Source organism: Schistocerca piceifrons, chromosome 5 (genome assembly GCF_021461385.2).
Source record: "Schistocerca piceifrons isolate TAMUIC-IGC-003096 chromosome 5, iqSchPice1.1, whole genome shotgun sequence".
Taxonomy (NCBI): Eukaryota; Metazoa; Arthropoda; class Insecta; order Orthoptera; family Acrididae; genus Schistocerca; species Schistocerca piceifrons.
The window spans coordinates 677,351,280-677,369,697 of NC_060142.1; the positions used below are offsets into that span (position 1 = coordinate 677,351,280).

An 18,418-nucleotide genomic window follows, 5' to 3' on the forward strand; every position below is an offset into this window, starting at 1 on the left:
TGGTGGTCTTGTGTTGTGACAGCTTACACATTTTGGAAGTGATTCACGAAGTAACTGCTCAAACATTATTGACTGTCCAACAGCACATTTCATACCATGAGCAGCTGCCATTTATCACTGTCAGTTAATATTCATAGCAGAATTCAATGTCTGCAATTTCCCATGTGGAATACTCAGACTCTTATTTCATTGTTTATGTTGTTCACATTTCATGGAGTCACTATCTTGTTCAGATACCAGAGCAATCTCAAAACCATACGGCAGACAGTTAAAAGCTATGTCTAAGAACAGCAACCTAGTCAGAGGCCAAAGTACAGCAACAAAAACAACTTAAGAAATGAGCAATGAAAATCAACCAGAAGACAGCCAACACCAGTGAGTATTGAGATTTCTCAACAAAAGTAAAATGGCCCATATCTCAAGAAGTATTTGTTTCTGGGCATGTGGTTGTACAACCTCTTTTACCAGCACTATCTTCTTTAATAATGTGTGCATATAATAGGAGAGCTCAGCTGGTTTGAAAAAGCTTACTTTTACACTAGTCAACTGTTGTTTATATGAACTACCTCATACTCACATTTCTGTAACTTCACCAATCTCACAGACCCATGCCAGCTGTCTATATACCACAAAACTTAAAAACCTGTGCATATGAGTATTGGTTTTAATCAGAATTTACATCCCTGAGACCAAATATTCTGACAGGTTATAGAAGGAGTGGCTTTTACTTTAGTTTTGAATATTTAGGAATTTACAGTTTTCTTTCTGATGTTTGTTGCAACATATTACAGATATCTGCACCAGAATGAGGAACTATATTGTGAATTCTTGACAGCAGAGACACACAGACGGTTCAGTGAAACAGATTAATACATAGGTTTACCTAGGAATAAATCGGCATTATCTTACGACCATGAAACTGTAATTGATAAATTATTTTAAAAGAAGATGCTAATTGAGCATGTATTCACATGTCAACATGTTATGAGCACCAACCTGCATCAAATGGTACAGAGTAGACAAAACTCTTGCTATTTTCATAGTGATGTTCAACTGCTCTTTTATACCACACCTCATCTATAGCATGATTATGTATTTCACTGAAGTGCCTGAAAAACAAAAATAATAATAATTACTGCATTATTGAAATGGCGAGAACCAAAGATTATAAGAGATCTACACTTGCTTTTCAATAACATTTGGAAAACAGAAAAGAATCCAGAAGAGTGGAAAAGAACATTAATTCACCCACCACATACCAAGGTAGACAAACAAAATGTCAACAAGTACAGAAATGTGTCACTTCTGTCAGTACAAACCAAAATATCATCAAAAATCTCCTGAACAGAATTGAAGAAACTAAGGCAAAAGGGAAGGTCTTGCACAGAACAGATTCTTAACTTAAAATCAATAATTCACCACTGCATGTTAGCCATTAAACCTGTAATAATATTATTTATTGGTATCCAAAAAGTATTTGGTTGAGTAGACAGAGAAACAATAGATAACTCCATTATGGATTTTGGACTTAATGCAGTAACAGCATATATAATGGTTGAAATTCTATCAAATATTATATCTAAAGTGAAATTCATGGGAGAAGTATCTCAGCCCTTTGAAATAAAAACTGGTCTTAAATACCTTTACTATTTAACTGTTCTTAGAAAAAAAAATTGTAACGGTCAGGAATTTGGAGCTAAGATATTACAAAATTGAACCAATAATTTTGGGAAGGAAAAAAAATGGAATTAAGATAAAACTACCTGGCTTTAGCAGATGATTTTCCAACACTTTCAAAAAGTATGACTGAAGTAGTTATGTAAATAAATATTCTGGAAAAAATAATGAACAGTGCTTGTCTCAAAATTTCAGTAGAAAAAACAAAATTTATGACAAAAAGCCTACCAAAATACGTAGAAACACATTTAGGCAAAATAGAGTGAGTTGGCAAATTTAAATATCTTTGAGAAACTATATAGCACAATGGACCAGAAAGATTTGCAATAGATGCAAGAGTTAATACAATGAAAAGAATATGTGGTTTAAAAAAAAATATCTGCACAAGAAATGCATATCTAGAAAAGCAAAATTAAAACTCTGTACCACAATGGTAAGACCAGGATGTTTATATGTATGTGAATACTTAACAATGAATTATAAGCTGGACAGAATAGAGGCACTTAAGAGACAGAGTACTACAAAAATATTGGTTGCAATACAGACTGCACATGACTAGAAAATGAAAGGTAATGAGGCAATTTACAAAGATATAGACAAAATACAACAAGTAATGGGCAAAGTAAAGACTAATCTTCTTTGGGCAACTCTCCATGAGAATGTGCTAAATAAGAAAATATTCCTGTCTTTCTGGAAAAAGAAACCAACAATAGTGTGGACTACAAAAATAAGAAATGAACTACAGAGAAACAACATCAAAGAACCTTTTGAAGAATAAAATACTAAAATTAGATGACTTTCAGCATGATCCTGGCTGGTAGTCAGTGTCACACACACACACACACACACACACACACACACACACACACACACACACACACTACTAATATTAAACAAGTTCACACCAATCCTCATACCATTGTTTTTTTTCCACTGTAGTTCAAATTAGAATGCATAACTACATCATAGTTCCTATGGAAGTATGATTAAGACTAGCATGACGGAGAGCTGCATCAAATCAGTCTTTTGACAGAAGACCACACAACATGATTAAAAAGACATAATACAAGAAAAATAATCACAAAAACAATAAAAATGAATGATCCATAATGCTAAATGGAAAATAGTATATTAAACAGTTTATAAAACTGAATAAAAGGCTCCAAAATTGGAGGATAGTTTGGTAGCTACATCCAGTCAGATTAACTAGCTTTTTTTCCCTCTAAATATCTGTTTTTTAACATAAAAAAAGAAAAAAGCTAATGGAAAATGCTCAACAGTGTGTTTTACCATACATAGTATGGGTCAAAACCACAGTCTAAATGCAACATACAGTTCACCAAAACTGTGGTGTATAAGTATGCATATGCCACAGGAACTACAAAGGCTTTACTCTGCACGCTTCCATCCATTACCTAATTTGTGATTCCTTGATGACTCAGGACATGTCTTATCAACTCATTCTCTGTTTCAGTGTGCCTTAAATTTACTTTCTCTTCAATTCAATTTAGTACCTCCTCAGCAGCTACTCAACTATCCATCTAATCTTCAACATTCATCTGTATCACCATATTTCAAAAGCATCTATTCTCCTTTTGTCTGAACTGCTTATGGTTCATGTTGAACTTCCATATAAGACTACACCAGATAAATACTTTAAAAACTGTTTAACACATACAGACTGTAATTTTAAAATATTTGTTTCAGCAAGCACTACTACAGATATTCATGCTGTTACTTTCTGCGAAGGAGAACCTACAAAGATTTCTAGACCCTTTCATGCACAACATGTGGTTAGTGGTTGTGGGTGCCTTCTTCAGCTAAAGTTGTGTGTTAAATGTGTACGCTACAGCAGCACCAAGGAAGATGGCAGTACAACACTGGGCTTGCATTTGGGAGAATGGCAGTTTAAATCCCTGCCTTGACATCCAGATTTAGATTTATCATGGTTTCCTTAAATTACTTTAGGCCAATGAGGGATGGTGTGTTTGAAATGGACATGGCCAATTTTCTTCTCACCCTTTGCCAATCTAAACTTGTGCTCTGTCTCTTATGTTCTCATCTGCACTGTCTTGTTAAACCAAAATCTTTCTTCCTTCTACTCCTAAGCTGCTACTACAGAAGTGACAAACAAAACCTTAAAGAAAAACCAATAATAAAGAGACCATTAGTCACTACCATTACAAACATTTTACCAGGGCTCACCAATAAATTTAGAACATGATTTCTCTGCATGCAATGGAACCATCTTCATTCATTGGTAATGTTCCACCTTTTAATGAATGGTGAGGGTGAATGATTCGTATGGACTTTCTCGCAAGAAATGGTATGCTATACAGACCACAGCTGGGCATTTAGCTGCCATTCTGAAAGCCTTCTGAACCTGGACAGTCGATGGCTGCCATCATGGAGTGAAACTGCAGGTGTTCCCCTGTTTGCAGCATGGCACCACTATAAACTGTTTACAGTAACATGTGCCTACCTTGGCTTTCTTGTACAGTCATTTTCACTGGGATGCTACAGGCACCAACATCAGGAATGACATCTACATCTAAGTCCATAATCTGCAAATCAGAGTGAGCTGCATAGTAGAGGATAACTTTTATTGTACCATATATTAAAAGTTTCTCCCTGTTCCACATATTTTAAGATTTCTTCGCATTCCTTTCATGGATAGATCATGGGGAGAATGACTACTAGTACACTTCTTTGTGAGTTGTTATTTGGCTAATTTTATCTGCCCTATCACTGCAGCATACGTATATACAGAGCTGAAGAGTTATCATTGTTTCTCCACATTTCTTGAAGTTTTCTATGCAATTTCTCATGAGATGTATGGTGTCTTTCTGTGAACAGCAATTCATTAATGTTCTTTAACGTGCCTGTTAAAGTGCATCACCGGCCAAAAAAGCCTTTGACAATTCGTCCTTCTTTGTATGTTCTCTATGCCTTTTGTTAGTCCAACCAGATATGAGTTCCATGCATTGAGAAGTCTTCATATATGGGTTAACATGTGTTTTGCAAACAATTTCTTTTGTAGACAAACTGCAAACTTCCAGCAGTCTAACAATCAATCATAGCTTGCTATTTACTTTACTGGCAACTAAGTCTATATGGTTGTTCCACATCATATCTCCACACATCCTTTCCAATATTTATACAACATGATGGTGACCTCTAGTTGCAACTCACTAATTCTGTAGTCTAAGGACATCATGCTTTTAAATTTGTGAAGTGTATAACTTTGCATTTGTCTACAATGAGAGAGCTGGGTGTCAAACACTCCACCAGTTTATTATTCTGTCAAGATCTAACTGGATGTTACTGCGGTTCTTACCATACAGAACTTCCTCGAAGGTAGCTATGTCATCTGCAAAAACTTTAAAATTGCAATTAAAATTATCAATTAGGTCACTAATGTGGATCAAGAACAATAATGAGCCTATTACATTTTATCATAATAGTTTCAGGTAGCCCAGTGCACCCCCAGGACAGTGTATGCTCTCACTGTCAATCATGGGCATCAGGATGTCCATGACTCTGGGCTACTTTTCACTAAACCTGGCTTGCAGCAAGCTAATCCACCTTGAGGCTGCACAATGAATGTAGACATTTTCCTGCTGGTCGCCAGTTGTTTAATCATTGGTCTTTCAGAGAACACCTCAATCATTACCCACAATTGTGCGACCACAACAGGACGTCAATGAGCTAGTAACACCTGCTTTGAATGAACTACTTGTCAGTCACACGCTATCAGCTGTCCTGTCCCAAAATCAGCTTTCACATCCCACAACTCAGCACACATGGTGTCAGCAACCTTCCTTGATGTGTGCCAACTACTGATGGATCAGGTATCATACTGGGACATGGATGATTTGAATGAATGTCCTCATAAGTCTGGTTGTGCAGGAAAGGGTCCGTGGCACTGATGAGGTCGACACCAGTATCGATCTGAGTATCGTCTTTGAACTAAGCTAAACATTATCTTTGTGCAGCTCTGCCATGTTAGTTCTGCATAAGCCTTGCTTGTGTAAAGATGTGAATAAATGAACTACTGTAAAATGGGAGTATTGTTCGGTGTAACCGACCCGAACTTCTCCCTCACTGGTGACCCCAATTTGTAACGTCCTCCGTTTTTGTCATTTTACTGTGTCCGTGGCCTCCGCGTCGGTTATGTTCGCGTGTATTAATTCGACATAGCATTTGAACAATGACTTCGGCCCAACGTCTTACGCCAGATTTTGTGATCGACATGCATCGTGTTGCGGGCAATGTACACCCACCTGGGATGCAACACGATGCCTCTCACTCGCCGATTACGCCGATTTCGCCAGACGTTTTCGAGCCTGCAACAATAAGTTTTCGAGCCTGCAACAATAACTGAGGTTAGGAGTGTGCATGTCTCTGGCTATCTGACGCCTTTGTTCCCACCACATGTGCCCTCCCTCATCGACGGTGCAGTTACCTCTTACTGATCTCCGTGCAGTGCGGGACCAATGCCGATTTCTGCAAATGATTCGTTGGACAACCTACCACCGCCACGACAACGATTTGCCACGCCGCAGTCTGTGCAGTACCACGTGGATTCCTGCCACGTGGCCAGAACTGCTTTGTTCACAGGTCAACCTCCTCAGCATCCGACCACTCCCGTGCCTGCCTCGGTCAAGCATCAGCACATGCCTTCCTGCTTAAATACCTCAGTCTGCAACAGGAACAATAACTTGATATCTGTGCCTGACCTCCATCTCTGTCCCACTGCTATACCTCAGTGTTTTGTGCCACAACGTTCGCATTATCCGCACACCGTTTTGCATGGAGTGACTGCGAACAGTGAACATTCACACATTCAGTCCGACGTTCAACATCATTTCCCACACTGTGCTTCTGGACAGCCCGCATCTCTCCAGCCTCCCTGCAACACAGGTGGCCCCGGCTCTGATCATACATCGAGCTTTCCGCGGACTAACACACGTTCTCAAACTTTGAACTTTTTCTCACCTGTCACCCCCGCGCTGGCTCCAGTCGAGCTTCCAATACCGTTCTCGGCACATCCCAGTGCCTCATCCGCGTCAGCCTTCTGTGACACGTCAATCCGAACAGAACCGCAATGTGTTGAGCTTCCGCAACCGTAATCGACACATTATGATGTCTCACCCGCATAGGCCTTCCGCGTATCGACGGATAGAGCTCAACCACAACGTGTCACCTTCACGCTGCCACCTGACCAGCCGTCATCGCCACATCCCCGAGAGGCACACTCGCCTGGAGTACTACACCAACAACAGCTAGTTTCAGGCAGTGCCCCAACGAATTGAACTCAACCTGTTTTTCCGAACATTATACAACGCTTACAGATGCTGCCGTCATTTAATCCCGACAGAGCAACTACCTGGTTCAAAATTGCGGATGTAGTGTTCAACCATTACAAACTCGCCGAGTCAATCAGGATTCTGTGCTTGATTGCTGACCTGGTCGACACCCTGGACTCATCTACCTGGTACACTCTAGCCAAAGAGACAGTTCTACGTCGGCTTGCACGCTCAACTGAGGCAGCAATACCGCAAGTGCTCCACGTCGAGCAACTAGGCAACGACAGACCTTCCCAACTCTGGAGACAGCTATGCGCCCTGGTCAGTGCTAATCTACTCTCTGACACAGTTCTCCTCGCCATCTGGTCAGATAAACTATCTCCTCACATCCGCTTTGCTCTGGCTCAGAGGCATCCCAAACCTGTCGAGCAAACAGTGACAACTGCTGACAAGCTACACGATGCATCGCTGCTCTATTTTGCCAGCCACTACCTACCTGACAAGTCTCAGGTTCAGGCTCATCGTCCTGCGGCCGGACGTGGCCGGGGCCGCACTGTGCCGATCATTCCGCTCGCTCCAGAAAGCAGTAAGCAAGCTACTGGGACGTCACCGGCTCCACCCACTGAGCCTGCTGTGACCACCGAACCTTGGCCACCGCCACTGGCAACGAACATTCCGCAGGAATGCAACTGCACCATCCGTACTGTTACTTCCACACACAGTTTGGTGAGGCGGCACGGAACTGCAGACCACCCTGCTACTTCCCAAACACCTCCTGCGCACAACATGACAGGCACCCCACAGTGCTACATTCCATCCGTGAACGACTGGATAATTGTGGATGACTTTACATTAAAGACATGTCATCACGACACATTTTTCTAGTGGACACAGGTGCCGATGTTTCACTGCTGCCCATGTCCTTAGCATCGTCGAACATCCGCCCTCATCATACTTCACTGCAAGCCATGAATTCAACGAACCTACAATGCTCAGATTCAACTTCACACATTGTCTCACTCTCTGCAAACTGCAAACTCGAGTGGACTTTTTTAGTGTGCGAAATTGACGAACCTATATTAGGCATTGACTTCTTGTGACAATACAAACTTTCACCGGACCTAGTGAGAAACACTGTGTTTCACCATCCGTACAAGACTCACTTCCCCTGTGCTCCATCGAGCAACCCACCCTGTGACACAACGGTCCGGGCTGATCTCATCCGTACATAGTTGTCTCTGTTGACGACGTTACAAGAAACCACGCATAAGTGCCTTGTTGAGCTTGAACACGTCGCTCTCCGTCCGGCTCCACGAAACACAGCTCCAGCTCTCCGATGCAGCAAAGAAATTACAGACACTACAGCAAGAAGAAAGCAAGGTCAGTAAGTGCGGCGAATCTGCTTGCAATCCCAGCAGTCGAGCCTCCATATGTTTACCTCCCGTTACCCCTCGCAACTGTGCTATCAAGACTGCCACAACTTGTACTGACAGTTCTGCAGGGCCACACCCTCCTAACACAGCAGTGTTTGACACTCGGCTGGACACAAGTGTGCATGCGCGTCGAGTGTCACGTGTTACTGAACTGTGAGGTCCTACCCCGCCCCTCGTGGACAGCACCTCAAACAATGCAACTTTGGCTCACGCGCGCCGCCATGCGACCGCCACTGACAACGCAAACAGTGCACTCGCGCCAAGCGTTTCGGCCACGACCATGCTGCAACAGGCCGTCCCCTCAGACAATGGACTCACTAACGCTTCATGAGCTCTATGGAGTCTCCCGACCATGATGCCACTGCTTCGGGCCGGCGGAAATCCTATCACGTTGACTCCTGGTACACTTCGCCGCCTCGGCTCTGAGCACCACACCTTGCCTCGCCTGCCCCGCCTGCCACATATTGTAAACAAACCACCTCCTGTGCTGCCGGCAACATTTCCGTCGTCACCAATGGATCGGTTCACAAGCTTCGCCTCATGCCAGGCCCCCCGATCTCCAGTATACCACATTGACTTTGTCCCAAGCGCCTCCCCGAGCTTAACAATGATATTTCTGAACTACTAATCTCTGGCGTCATTGAGCCCTCTGCCAGTAGCTGGTTTACGCCCATACATATGACACCCAAGGAAGACGTGTCCTGGTGCATGTGCGCAGACCATCGTCGACTAAATGCACGAACAATTATGTACACCTACCACGTATGGCCCCCCCCCCCCCCCCCCCCCCCAATGAACCGTGGACCTTGCCGTTGGTGGGGAGGCTTGCGTGCCTCAGTGATACAGATGGCCGTACCGTAGGTGCAACCACAACGGAGGGGTATCTGTTGAGAGACCAGACAAACATGTGGTTCCTGAAAAGGGGCAGCAGCCTTTTCAGTAGTTGCAGGGGCAACAGACTGGATGATTGACTGATCTGGCCTTGTAACATTAACCAAAACGGCCTTGCTGTGCTGGTACTGCGAACGGCTGAAAGCAAGGGCAAACTACAGCCGTAATTTTTCCCAAGGACATGCAGCTTTACTGTATGATTAAATGATGATGGCGTCCTCTTGGGTAAAATATTCCGGAGGTAAAATAGTCCCCCATTCGGATCTCCGGGCGGGGACTACTCAGGAGGACGTCGTTATCAGGAGAAAGAAAACTGGCGTTCTACGGATCGGAGCGTGGAATGTCAGATCCCTTAATCGGGCAGGTAGGTTAGAAAATTTAAAAAGGGAAATGGATAGGTTAAAGTTAGATATAGTGGGAATTAGTGAAGTTCGGTGGCAGGAGGAACAAGACTTTTGGTCAGGTGATTACAGGGTTATAAATACAAAATCAAATAGGAGTAATGCAGGAGTAGGTTTAATAATGAATAAAAAAATAGGAGTGCGGGTTAGGTACTACAAACAGCATAGTGAACGTATTATTGTGGCCAAGATAGACATGAAGCCCATGCCTACTACAGTAGTACAAGTTTATATGCCAACTAGCTCTGCAGATGATGAAGAAATTGATGACATGTATGATGAAATAAAAGAAATTATTCAGGTAGTGAAGGGAGACGAAAATTTAATAGTCATGGGTGACTGGAATTCGTCAGTAGGAAAAGGGAGAGAAGGAAACATAGTAGGTGAATATGGATTGGGGGGAAGGAATGAAAGAGGAAGCCGCCTTGTAGAATTTTGCACAGAGCATAACTTAATCATAGCTAATACTTGGTTCAAGAATCATAAAAGAAGGTTGTATACATGGAAGAATCCTGGAGATACTAAAAGGTATCAGATAGATTATATAATGGTAAGACAGAGATTTAGGAATCAGGTTTTAAATTGTAAGACATTTCCTGGGGCAGATGTGGATTCTGACCACAATCTATTGGTTATGAACTGCAGATTGACTGAAGAAACTGCAAAAAGGTGGGAATTTAAGGAGATGGGACCTGGATAAACTGAAAGAACCAGAGGTTGTACAGTGTTTCAGGGAGAGCATAAGGGAACAATTGACAGGAATGGGGGAAAGAAATACAGTAGCAGAAGAATGGGTAGCTCAGAGGAATGAAGTAGTGAAGGCAGCAGACGATCAAGTAGGTAAAAAGACGAGGGCTAATAGAAATCCTTGGGTAACAGAAGAAATATTGAATTTAATTGATGAAAGGAGAAAATATAAAAATGCAGTAAATGAAGCAGGCAAAAAGGAATACAAACGTCTCAAAAATGACATCGACAGGAAGTGCAAAATGGCTAAGCAGGGATGGCTAAACGACAAATGTAAGGATGTAGAGGCTTGTCTCACTAGGGGTAAGATAGATACTGCCTACAGGAAAATTAAAGAGACCTTTGGAGAGAAGAGAGCCACTTGTATGAATATCAAGAGCTCAGATGGAAACCCAGTTCTAAGCAAAGAAGGGAAGGCAGAAAGGTGGAAGGAGTATATAGAGGGTCTATACAAGGGCGATATACTTGAGGACAATATTATGGAAATGGAAGAGGATGTAGATGAAGACATAATGGGAGACACGATACTGCGTGAAGAGTTTGACAGAGCACTGAAAGACCTGAGTCGAAACAAGGCCTCGGGATTAGACAACATTCCATTACAACTATTGACGGCCTGGGGAGAGCCAGTCCTGACAAAACTCTACCATCTGGTGAGCAAGATGTATCAGACAGGCAAAATACCCTCAGACTTCAAGAAGAATGTAATAATTCCAATCCCAAAGAAAGCAGGTGTTGACAGATGTGAAAATTACTGAACTATCAGTTTAATAAGTCACAGCTGCAAAATACTAACGTGAATTCTTTACAGACAAATGGAAAAACTTGTCGAAGCCGACCTCGGGGAAGATCAGTTTGGATTCAGTAGAAATGTTGGAACACATGAGGCAATACTGGCCCTACGACTTATCTTAGAAGAAAGATTAAGGAAAGGCAAACCTACGTTTCTAGCATTTGTAGACTTAGAGAAAGCTTTTGACAATGTTAACTGGAATACTCTCTTTCAAATTCTAAAGGTGGCAGGGGTAAAATACAGGGAGCGAAAGGCTATTTACAATTTGTACAGAAACCAGATGGCAGTTATAAGAGTCGAGGGGCATGAAAAGAAAGCAGTGGTTGGGAAAGGAGTGAGACAGGGTTGTAGCCTCTCCCCAATGTTGTTCAATCTGTATATTGAGCAAGCAGTAAAGGAAACAAAAGAAAAATTCAGAGTAGGTATTAAAATTCATGGACAAAAAGTAAAAACTTTGAGGTTCGCCGATGACATTGTAATTCTGTCAGAGACAGCAAAGGACTTGGAAGAGCAATTGAACGGAATGGACAGTGTCTTGAAAGGAGGATATAAGATGAACATCAACAAAAGCAAAACGAGGATAATGGAATGTAGTCAAATTAAGTCGGGTGATGCTGAGGGAATTAGATTAGGAAATGAGACACTTCAAGTAGTAAAGGAGTTTTGCTATTTGGGGAGCAAAATAACTGATGATGGTCGAAGTAGAGAGGATATAAAATGTAGACTGGCAATGGCAAGGAAAGCGTTTCTCAAGAAGAGAAATTTGTTAACATCGAGTATAGATTTAAGTGTCAGGAAGTCGTTTCTGAAAGTATTTGTATGGAGTGTATCCATGTATGGAAGTGAAACATGGACAATAACTAGTTTGGACAAGAAGAGAATAGAAGCTTTCGAAATGTGGTGCTACAGAAGAATGCTGAAGATAAGGTGGGTAGATCACGTAACTAATGAGGAGGTATTGAATAGGATTGGGGAGAAGAGAAGTTTGTGGCACAACTTGACTAGAAGAAGGGATCGGTTGGTAGGACATGTTTTGAGGCATCAAGGGAACACAAATTTAGCATTGGAGGGCACCGTGGAGGGTAAAAATCGTAGAGGGATACCAAGAGATGAATACACAAAGCAGATTCAGAAGGATGTAGATTGCAGTAGGTACTGGGAGATGAAGAAGCTTGCACAGGATAGAGTAGCATGGAGAGCTGCATCAAACCAGTCTCAGGACTGAAGACCACAACAACACCACGTACCCAACATTGCCGACTTTACCAGTTCCCTTGAAGGTGCGACCACGTTCTCTGTCATTGATTGCAAACGGGCCTACCACCAGATCCCCATGGCTCCTGAAGACATCGAGAAGATAGCAATCACCACCCCAATCAGGTTATTTCAGTTTCGATTCATGCCCTTCTGTCTGAAAAACCCAACCCAGAACTGGCAACGCTTCATCAATGAAGTGCTATTCAAACTAAAATTCTGCTTTGCATATCTTGATGACATTCTTGTGTTCAGCTCCTCCATCGAGGACAACGTTCGACATGTGGAAACTGTTATCAACACTCTCGCGGCAGCAGGCATCGAGACCAATCAGGACAAATTGCAGCTACATCAACCCACTGTCACTTTTCTTGGTTTTCGGGTCTCTGCCAACGGCATTTCATTGCCCCCTGAGAAAGTACAAACAATATTAAACCTACCCAGACCTTCGTCATTCAAAGAGCTCCGACGCTTTCTGGGGACGGTTAATTATTATTGCCATCATCTACCTCGGGCTGCGGAAATTCAGGCTCCACTAACGGACGCCTTGGCAGGCACCAAGACTTCTGGATCTCAGCCCATTCCATGGACCTCTGCTATGACTGCCTCTTTCTCTGCCCTCAAAAATCTTCTTGCCGAGGCCTGTACCATCGCGCATCCTCATCCCAATGCGCAGCTTTTCATCACCACAGACACCAGCGATACTGCCATCGGCGTTGTTCTTAGCTAGACAGTCGACGGCCAAACTTCGCCTCTGCAGTTCTTCTCGCGCAAGCTCACCAATGCACAATGGAAATATTCCGCGTTTGACAGGGAGTTGCTCGCGGTCTATGAAGCGATCAAGTATTTTAAGACTGACATTGAGGGACGCCCTTTCTATGTTTTAGCAGACCACAAACCCCTGGCTGCAGCCATTACAAACCCACCAGCTGACCCACCTCCTCGCCGCTTCAGATACATGGACTTCATATCTCAGTTCACCACCAATGTCAGACACATAAAGGGTGCTGACAATATAGTTGCTGATTTCCTTTCACGAGTAGACACCGTTCAGTCACTGTTAGACCTTTCTGAACTGCCTAACCTCCAACCTGCCGACGAGGATACGCAAAACCAGATTTCAGACTCTACCTCTTCACTACTTTTCGTTCACACCACCTTCCCTGGCATTTCTGGTGAGATCTGGTGCGACGACAGTACGGGCACGTTATGCCCCCTCATCCCAACCACGCTACGTCAAGCTGTCTTCAATGCACTGCATAATTTACCCCACCCTGGTGTTCGTGCATCGGCCCGCCTCGTAGCGGAGCGCTTTGTGTGGAGAAATGTCAACAAGGGCTGTCAGCAATGGGCACGCTCCTGCGTTGCATGCTAACGCTGTAAAGTACCCGAGCACACATTTACCCCCCCCCCCCCCCCCCCCCGACAATGTCCGCCCTTCCCCCCCTCTAACAGCTTTTGCTATGTTCTCTCGTCTATCGACCAAACAAATCGCTGGGTCGAGGATGCCCCCCCCCCCAATATCATGGCAGAAACTGTTGCTCAAGCTTTCGTCGAGTCATGGGTATTGCGTTTCGGGTGTCCAGCTACCATCACGACTGACCAGGGCAGACAATTTGAGTCGGCCCTGTTCAACGAGATTTATAACAATTGCAGCATCTGGTGCATCCATACCACAGCATATCACCTGCAAAGTAATGGGCTAGTTGAGCGCTGGCACCGCACTTTCAAGGCGGCTCTTCGATGTCACGACTCTCTATGGACGGAGGCCCTTCCCTTTGTGCTACTCGGCATTTGCGCGATCTATAAGGAAGACCTCAAAGGCCAAGTTTCTTATACGGCCAGAACATTGTCCTCCCTGGCGAACTTGTGAGCCCTTCCGCTTCTCTCCCTCAGCCTGACTTACCTTCCTTTGTGGACCATGTCAGACACCACTTCATCAACCCCCACATCCCTCTGCCTGCCAGCCAGTCCTGCCCTAATGTTCACGTCCTGAAATCTCTGGACAATAGCGAGTACGTCATGCTCCGAGATGACACTGTCCGTGCTCCCCTCCAACCTACATATACCGGCCCGTACCAAGTTCTCCAGCGCTCAGCCAACACCTATGACATCCAGATAAAAGATTCAGCTGTTACAGTCTCTCTCAACAGACTTAAGCATGCTCATGTCGAGCCCGCTTCTACCCCCCTTCAGGACATGACCACGCCACTCAGTGGCTCACGATGCTCCGACCACTCCCTCCACGTTCGACTTACACACTTGGTCGAGTGACTTCCAGCTCCAATCATCGAGCTCCCCTCTGACCTTGCCCCCTACTCTGGTCTCACGCACTCCGTTGAATGACCCCATGTCGAGCTTACCTACGATCACGCCCTCGCCGCCAGGCCCTTCGCTGGTTCCTTCGACCTGTCCCCCATCGCCTGCCTTGCCCTGTCGAAGTTTCTCACCCCCCCCCCCCCCCCCCCCGGACATAATCCATGTCATCACTATAATACTACATGATGATACACTGTTTGTCACCTGTTTCCCTCATTGGGTGCTCATCACACAACCTCCGCAAAAATCCCTGCCACCTGGTGAAACGTGTTCCCCTCTCGCCTGACGTCTACCTGTACATGCTTCATGCTTTGTGTGTTCACCACACCCACCGGAGACATTGTCGTCGTCACTCCATTCCACCTGCAAACCGATAGGCTTCAACGACTTCCTGGTTCGGTGGCCGGACCTTCCCTCACGACACCTACCGACACAGCTCCCCGACGACACTGTCGAGCTGACCGTGGTCCGGCTCCCGCAGACCACCCCTGCTGATGCCATAGCCATCCCCCCCCCCCCCCTAAGCCTCTCAAGAGTACTCCGTATAGCATGGTGGGAGGGGGGGGGATGGCTATGGCTATGTTTTTTTAGACCCTTACAGACATATCTAGTCTACCTGAAATGTCAGGATTCTTACCTGGGCAGTCCTTTATTAAAAATCATAGTTCACTAAGTTATTTGAATGCTGCTAATCTCAAAAGCATAGTTAGTTGTCCACAAAAAAAATTCCTTTAAGATAAATCTGTAATTGAAGTTTTTCCCATGCCAATTTATTGTGAAAATGTTATAAACTAATAACTGTTCATTCTCAGTAAACCCTAGCTCACCAGACAGCCCTAATTTAACTCTTCTCAGTTTCCTTCAATAATCCATTAATTAGGAAATTATTCATACTTAAAAGTTTTGACCTACCTGAAACTAAAACTTTCATCCATTATGGATGTGAAACAATGTGACTGTGATGAAGGAAGGTATTCAGAAGTGACTGGTGGCTGTCTGCAGTTATTTCTGAGCTCATTTATTTCCCAGATCTGCTGTTATATTTTTGCTGGCTTTTCAAATCATTTGACTACCCCCCCCCCCCCCTCCCCCGAAAAAAAAAAAATAAATAAATTAGGGAAATAAAGCACCTAATAAACCTGAGAATTTTAAACTAAATTCTGTAAACCACTGTGCAGGTATACAGCACATCAATCAAATAGTGCCTTGAAGTTCATTTTCATAAATATCTAGCACACTGTTAAACAAAGTAATCACAACAACAGAATGGCACCATTAGTAAATTAAAACCTTATATTATTACAATGCAAAATGTAATTATGATGATCACTAATTATCCACACACCTATCTATTATAGAACGAGCAGATAACGCATTGTTAATCTTGGGCAGTGTGTCTTTTTGTGAACTATTTTGAGAAAATGAGTCTGGGGCTAGCATTCAATATGATAACATCTACAGAAAAAAAATAGCAACCAATGGGGCTAGCATTCAATATGATAATGTCTACAGAAAAAAAATAGCAACCAACCAGTTAACAGATCAGTGTTAAAGTCGCTCAGATAACATGCCTTGTCAATGTGCACATAAAAGCCAGTCCTATGTTAAATGCATTCGTGATTCATTCTAAGATCTGTGCAAGTTTTGTGTTTATAAAGGCACGAGTATTGAGGCTGTTATGGAACTGCTTCAGAATATGTTGCCATTGATAAGGGTCACCAACTGTATGTGCTGGCATGGTATTTATGTAATATAAATGGAAGTGATACGAGAAGCTGGTCATCACCAGAAACATGCGTTGTCAATAATGAATGGTAAATAAGTCAAATTTAGCTCAATGGTGCTGTGTCTGTTATTGTGCAACTTCATTGCAAACCCAAAAAGTTTTCAGCAGAGATCACACAATTAAGAAACCACTGAAGAACATCAGATAGCATTGATCATTTTATGGAGTAGTCTTCCATTGCCTCCAGAGTAAATGCTTGTTCACAGATATCAGTAAATGATACTGAACAGTAGCAAATTGTTCACTCCCATTCAGTCTGGTGTAATGAGATTTTCAATCAATGGAAACATTGCTCTATCAGTAGAGCACTTACATGCAGAAGGTAAAGGTCCAAGTTCGAGTCTCAGTCTGGCACGTAGTTTGAATTTGCCAAGAAGTTTCATATAACCACACACTCCACTTTAGAGTGAAAGTTTCATTCTGGGAACATCCCCTAGGCTGTGGCTAGGTCATATATTCAGAATATCCATTTTTCCAGAAGAGCTAGTCTTGCAAGTTTCTCAGGAGAACTTCTGTAATCTTTGGACTGTGTGGCACACAGTTTTTATCTTCCAGGAAGTTTTGTACTGTATTTTGTTTGCAGCCCATTGCAGAAAGTTATGAATAGGAATTACCATTTGGAGTGACATCTCATGGCAATGATGGGAGCACATCTTGATGTAATATGTTTACAACCAATGTGAATATTGTAACTGAATCGTGTGTGTGTGTGTGTGTGTGAGAGAGAGAGAGAGAGAGAGAGAGAGAGAGAGAGAGAGAGGGAGAGAGAGGGAGAGAAGGACTCATTACCACAATTTTTGTCATTGACTCTTTATGGCAGACATCTTTGCTGTGCCATACAAAGAATCATGTCCACATCTATGTTTGATTCCAGGAAAGCAGAAAGCTGAACGTTGAGTAATCTGCTGTATGTAAATGAAGCAAAGTTGGTGAAATAGATTTTCAGAAAACATTTTACTTGTAGCATAAAAAATAAAACGCCACATACTTTGAATTCATGCATTTTTTTGCTATGCAATTATTCTCAAACAATTGCAGGGAAGCCATTGGTTAAAATTACTTGATAATTTCAAACGGTAAGCCACACATCACATCCTGATGACAAGGTGGTTATGTTTGTGTTGTTTGTCACACTTATTATGATACTTCACAGTTGAGTAACTCAAGTCTCCGTAGTTCAAAGAATATGTAGTGAATTAAGAGTGTGAATTGCAACTGATAATCTGAGGGACACAGAAACTGGCAGTCTGAAACTGCTGTCACATTTCAAAATGCATATCTCTACATTATTGTGAGGTAAATGCTAAGTTAAAAGGCAGAGTGAAAAAAAGTGACCCAACTGGGATTCAATTGCACAGCCTTTTGGTTCCCAGCCTTGCACTCTGTAGTTAGACCACCACACCTGATGTGAATTAGTTCCTGCTTGCTGTGTTCTTGAGGCTAGACCACCCCAACAGATGTGAATTAGGTCCCACTAGCTGTGTTCTTGAGGCATCCTGCTCTCTCGAGTCATGGGGGCTGTTTGCTAGGTGGCAATGGCATCATTTTAATGACTTAACTTTAATTCATGAATATTTCAGACAATTTGTACAAAATATTTATAAATTATACACAAAAACTTCCTCATGAATCAGATCAAACACCCAACAACAGTTCCAGAAATTAGCCTGTATATACAGATGGACATGAGCAAATAACTTCAATTTAGATATACAGAGTTTAAATTCTTTACATCACTAATACACAATCCTTTCTGGGTCACACTAACAATGAGTGATGTATAATGTAAATAATTGTTCATTCTAGCA

General features: G+C 43.0%; 1 protein-coding gene across 3 annotated transcripts in view; it reads right to left on the reverse strand.

Moving 5' to 3' along the window:
- Positions 1 to 18,418, reverse strand: part of LOC124798185 (voltage-dependent calcium channel subunit alpha-2/delta-3) — a 792,806-nt gene that overhangs the window by 95,549 nt on the left and 678,839 nt on the right. For all 3 annotated transcript variants that reach the window (XM_047261474.1, XM_047261473.1, XM_047261472.1), the window contains one exon: positions 997 to 1,109. In XM_047261474.1, the coding sequence (XP_047117430.1) occupies positions 997 to 1,109 (113 nt within the window). The remainder of the gene's footprint in view (positions 1 to 996; positions 1,110 to 18,418) is intronic.